At 31.8% G+C, this 6,008-nt stretch overlaps 1 protein-coding gene across 4 annotated transcripts; it reads left to right on the top strand.

The window, feature by feature from the left end:
- The first annotated feature begins 1,350 nt into the window (after nucleotides 1-1,350).
- Nucleotides 1,351-5,422, top strand: LOC145585134 (uncharacterized). Of its 4 annotated transcripts, XM_081641870.1 has the most exons (8): nucleotides 1,351-1,677; nucleotides 3,337-3,397; nucleotides 3,499-3,555; nucleotides 3,649-3,726; nucleotides 4,605-4,694; nucleotides 4,776-4,906; nucleotides 5,031-5,111; nucleotides 5,208-5,422. In XM_081641870.1, the coding sequence occupies exons 2-8, from the start codon at nucleotides 3,353-3,355 to the stop codon at nucleotides 5,296-5,298; spliced, it is 573 nt and encodes a 190-aa protein (XP_081497996.1). In that variant the 5' UTR covers nucleotides 1,351-1,677; nucleotides 3,337-3,352; the 3' UTR covers nucleotides 5,299-5,422. The 4 variants fall into 4 exon arrangements, with proteins under 4 accessions (XP_081497996.1, XP_081497997.1, XP_081497994.1 ...); XM_081641871.1 differs by lacking the exon at nucleotides 3,337-3,397; XM_081641868.1 differs by lacking the exon at nucleotides 3,337-3,397 and having other exon boundaries at nucleotides 1,373-1,677; nucleotides 4,005-4,694.
- Nucleotides 5,423-6,008: the final 586 nt, after the last annotated feature.

The raw sequence follows: 6,008 nt of genomic DNA on the forward strand, positions 1-6,008 counted from the left end.
AGCTTAAAAGTATGAAATGTGGCTTTATATCATTAGCAATGTCATTAGACATAAAGTGAACCGAACTAAATTGAAATTAATCTGATGAGAACAGGCCCTACCCCACAAATATAATAACTAACTTTTTAATTGGGCCTAATAACCCACAAATCAAATCAATTCATTCCATACCTTGTACTCTTGTAGGTACTATACAACTTTCTACCAAAGTTACATGTGCAAATTCTTATTTACATTATACTATTCAAATTTTCATTCTAATTTTGCTATCCAACAATAATTACATCAATTTTGAAACCATCATAATGGTAACACTTCCTCCATTTATATGTCTACCATCAACTCATATCACCAATTCAACAACGATCACATACCCACTATTTCTTCTCAAATGTTTTCAATTACGATACTTAAAGAGAATTCATCATCTAAAAGATATACTCCGTACAACAATTAACTTTTCTAAATTCACTAATTTTTATCTACATTCACAAACTCTTTTCATTTTCAAGTTCAAAATCACATATTATACAACTACTCTAAAAATTACATTAACAAAATTGACCAACATACATCATAACATTTTTTTGTCATTTATGTCCATACTATACTACAACTAAGAATTTGATATGAATTTTGAAAATAAAACATTCTTTTTTTTTTTTATACGAATATAATACATATACTCCTAAAACAATAAATTTTGATACAAAATAATACAAATGATGCATTACATGATTTTTCTAAACAATTTCAATACTACAACAATACACTTGGTCGCCGTCGTCTTTTTCGCTGGCTCACCGACACCTTTTATTTCACCCTCCATTGTTCTAGACCATCTTATGTACCACATCATTGTATGATTTCGCCGACCCTTATTTCATATTCTAAACCACATCAATTTCTCATTACATCGATCATCGACCCTTCATTTCCTCTCAACCACCTTACTCGCCTTAAAGCCACCGTCGTCCACCCCCGCCTTAAAGCCACCGTCGTTGACCTTAAAGCCACCTTACTCAGCTTAAAGCCACCGTCGTTGACTCGCCTTAAAGCCACCGTCGTCGACCGTCGGCCCTCCTAAGTCTCTTCTCGTAAATATTCACCGCCAAAAGTACAATTATTTTCAAATTTAGAATTTGAAATTCAAAATTTTCATTTCAAAAATTTTCAGAACAACATTTTCAAAATTATTCGGGTAGGACCAAGTGGGCCAACTGCATCAGCCAATAATAACATTTGTCTATGTAGGGTACACATAGACTATGTCTATGTGTACCCTTTTCGACGCCGAATTCATATTCATCTTTATGATGAACAAAGGATATGAAAGTAATATCCTACAACGTGGCGTCCAGGTTTGCTTGAAGTTTTTTTTATTTTTTTTTATTTTTTATTTTATTTTTTTTTAACAAAGGTTTGCTTGAAGTTAAATGCATACGTGTTATCAGTTACCAATTCATGGCGCAAAGTCACTAGGTATCTATTAACGCCGTCAAACAAATCACTATTGATAAAGCTCAGAGTATTAAATGCTTGCAGAGTTGATACGTGTGAGGAAGATCAATCTAGATCTTCTTCAGCGAAAGAAAGCCCACCGACATTCAAAGCCCGGGAACTGCACTGCAAAGCACAACACAGACCATTGTCATAGTGCTATATCCACATTCCGATGTAAGTTTTATCTGGGGAATTTATAAAATTGCTATGTTAAAGTTGGTTCTACTCCCTTTGATTTAGGACGCATATAATTTTTTTTTGTCCTTGTATTTTTGTAAAATTGGAATTGAAACTTTTAATTAAATGTGTTGTTTATTGATTTAAAACAAAGGTTGGTGTTGCTAGTTCATTATAGTACTTAATCTTGTTTGGTCCTTGTATTTTGGTTAAATTGGAATTGAAACTTTTAATTAAATGGTGTTATTTATGGATTCAAAACAAAGGTTGGTGTTGCTAGTTCATTATAGTACTTAATCTTGTTTGGTCCTTGTATTTTGGTTAAATTGGAATTGAAACTTTTAATTAAATGGTGTTGTTTATGGATTCAAAACAAAGTTTGGTGTTGCTAGTTCATTATAGTACTTAAACTAGGTTAGGTCTCGTGCCATGTATGGTAATTTTCAATAACTATTCTTTAATTAACATTATGTATAATTATAAAAAATTAAATATGGCTAAGTTATTAATTTGTAAAATGAATTTGTTATTATGAAAGTCTATTATTAGCAAAATAGATATTTTAAAATGCGTATGTACATATTTATATATATTTCACCAACAAATTTATACCGTTTTCTTTTTGTTAACCAAATAAAAAATCTTAACAACATGTATTTAACCTGTAAATAGATTTCTTTTTTGCCACTATTATTATTTATCTTTTATGTATGTTGCATTTTTTTTTCTCAATAATCAACTGACTTAAATTATTTTTTCATATCTTTCTTGGCAAGCTTTTTTTTTTTTTTTTTTTTTTTTTTTTTTTTTTTTTTTGAAAGACTTGTAAAGCTTTGCAACATGATTAAATACATAAATTATTTTTTTTTTAAGAAAAAAATCCTTGTTTTATTTATGATAAAGTAGTACGTAACTCTACATTCATAAATTATGTTAAGAAGTTTATGGTATTAATATATATTTGGAAGGATACATTAAATCTTTTTTTAAGGAAAATCTTTTGTTATCTTCTATTTATGTATAAGATTTATTTTTTATATAGATATTAAAAAAAAAATCACTAAAAGACACAACGAAAAATGACATGTGTCATGTGTCTTTTATTATTGATAAAGTATTACGTAACTCTACATTCATAAATTATGTTAAGAATTTTATGATATTAATACGAAGTATTTATTTGGAAGGATACATTAAATCTTTTCTAATTTTATTTTTTAAGGAAAATCTTTTGTAATCTTTTATTTATGTATAAGATTTATTATTTATATAGATATTAAAAAAAAAAAAACAAAGGGACACACCTAAAAATGGCATGTGTCATTGTTGGTGTGTCTTTTAGTATATAGTTATTGATCTTGTTTGGTCCTTGTATTTTGGTTAAATTGGAATTGAAACTTTTAATTAAATGGTGTTGTTTATGGATTCAAAACAAAGGTTGGTGTTGCTAGTTCATTATAGTACTTAATCTTGTTTGGTCCTTGTATTTTCGTTAAATTGAAATTGGAACTTTTAATTAAATGGTGTTGTTTATGGTTTCAAAACAAAGGTTGGTATTGCTAGTTCATTATAATACTATGATTTGAATAAAACAAGGAAACATCAGTAGTTAAAAAATTAAGTGCAGGTATTCATATTTGTGTTGTGTTTATGCAGTTCCGACACTGAGTTTATGGGTAAGAGATTGAGAGAAGTCGTTGAAATGGAAAATAAAGATGTAGGGTTTCATTACTCTGGCCTTTTATGTGTGGAATTAGCTTATTCATTCATCATTTCTTGATATGAATGAGATGTACAAAGTATTGCCTTTTTGTGCAGATTAGGAATGATGGTTGCTGTAAAAAGCTAATTCAATTACACCCTACACTATTTAAGGTTCGCTAAACCCACCTTGAATAATATTAGTTTCATGGATTTAAGACAGGGTATTGCAATACGTTGAGTACTAATATTCAATGCAATTGGTAGGACGATAGCATGAGCAAGGGAGGTGTTATGAAGGCAAGAGGCCAAGTTTTGAGGGAGCATTCCAGATCATTTTGTAGGGTAAGTGTGTTAGTATTGTATATGCCTATGGTATTAGTTAAATTTGTGGTAATATCATTTTTTATAAGTATGAGGTGTATGTCAAATCCATGTTTCTTGTTCCTCTTATATGATCTTGTTTGATCATTAATATATGCATTTGAGAAGTGGGTAATAAAGATTAGTTGCAAAGTTTTGATGTCTAAGGAAAAAACAGTTGTCTTGTTGAAACTAAATGCTAAAATATGAGGTGGTGTTGGTCATAATGTTGAGTTGGAAATTTTGATTTATGTTTTCAGCCACCGAGTATCAATTGTTGTATTCAGTCATTGGGGCATATTTGTAAGAAATTTGATGAAAAAAGGACTAGATGGGTGAACGAGATGGGTTTTGGGGGTATTCTTCATCTTGTGTCAGAGATGCATCTATCAAGACAATTATAGTATTGGATTATGACTAGAATTGATCCACTGAATAGAATCTTGATCGCTCTTGATGGATATGAGTTTCCGCTGTCAAAGAATTAAGTTAGATGGATATTAGGTACACCTAGTGGTAACAAGTCTGTATCATGTTCAAAAACGATGACCAATGAAGTTCGTGAGAAGGTTTATAAGGTCATACTCCAATATGGGAGTTCATGGAAGACAAAATCTAGTAGAGGGTGTGGAAGTGTTTATACTTCTGTAGGTATTCTGGTAACTACTAAAATGATGGATAGATTGGAGGGAAACTTTAGTGAAGATGAAGAAAAGGAATTCAAGACTTTATTTCTAATCCTTTTGCTGCATATGGTTTTGTGTCCTACTCAATCACCCCGACTAGCGTCAGATTTAATACCGGCTGTTAGCTGTGTCAAGGATTGTACAGAGTATGATTGGAGTGAATTGGTGTTAAAGAAAATGATGGACAGTGTGTCTAGCTTTGCTTGGCGTTTCTATGCAACTGGATATGCAGGTGGTTATGGAGGATGTGCGATATTTGTTGTTGTAAGTACTATTCCTAAATCAATATATATGAACTCATATTAGTGAATTTGTGATTATGAATTGATGATGTTTTTATTACAGATATTTTACCTTGACAGGCTAAATCGACCTCCTTTACATTGGGATGTCTTACCTAGGATAAAGGTGTGGAGCAAGCATGAAATTGCAATGGCAGCGAAGGAGGACCGGACAAGATATGGGGACTACGGGAGGTTAGGGGTTAGTTTCTTATCAGTAATTTGATTCCTCGTATACACAGGTGTGGGGAAGTTGAATTTCGATTCGGAAAATGGAAATTTGGTTAGCAGTGCTAAGAATTACCTCACTTCTGTGCAGTTGGTTGATGTTGCCTATGGAGAAAGTTATTACAGGATTGCTAGGGACATCGAAGCACCCGTTGGAAATGTTGTGCTTAGAGTGAGTATTTTGCTTACATTTCGTAGTGATAGTGAAAATGTTGTTGGCCACATGTGTTTGCTTTATATAACATTGGTATGTAACGTTGGGTGGTAGGATGTGTCGGAGCTGGTTGGGTCAAAAACCGAACGTTAAAGGCGCTCTGGTCGTCAAGGAAGAGGCAAGGTTGAACATGGTCATAATGTAACAAAGAATCATATTGGTTGTTATCGCACTACTTAAGACAACCTTATGTAAAACTGTAACAAGAGAATATTGTATTTTTAAGATAGACGTTTTTTATACTTATTACATACGGTTGATAAGAAATTCCTAGTGATTGAAAATTATGTGTTCCTAGTGATTGAAAATTAAAAACTGTAAACCACCACATACTGGTTGCAAAGCAACTAACAACACAGGTAAATATGAATATGGGTTGTTTCGCTTGTCTAAAACATGGCTAATTTAACCGTCTCATAAGACCGTTATGGGCTCAAAAATCAACTTTTTTTGGGTTTTTCAACTTGTCCAATTCTCGAATAAGGATTTAAATTTTAGTGATTCCGGACTGGACCAAAAGGATGTGATTGAGTGGGCCAAAAGGGATTATGGACCTTATGTGTTAACCCGAATACTATTGTGATTCCCTTACATGATAAGGCGATGCTCGTTTCAATTGTTTTACGATTGTTGTAGACTTTATTATATAACTCCGATTATGAATAAGTTTGGGTTATAGTATAAACCGATCTCCAATGCTGAGAATTGATAGACTATTTTTAGGATGGATAGAGCAGTTTTTGGCAAGAAATACCAATATGTTTGCTTATAAAATAAGAAACTCCAAGAAAAACTTGTTAAGATTAGATATTCAAATTTGGTTCTCATTTTATGAAATGAGTCGATCCTTAAAAA

The sequence above is a fragment of the Chenopodium album genome, chromosome 16, assembly GCF_948465745.1.
Source record: "Chenopodium album chromosome 16, dcCheAlbu1.1, whole genome shotgun sequence".
NCBI classification, from domain to species: Eukaryota; Viridiplantae; Streptophyta; class Magnoliopsida; order Caryophyllales; family Amaranthaceae; genus Chenopodium; species Chenopodium album.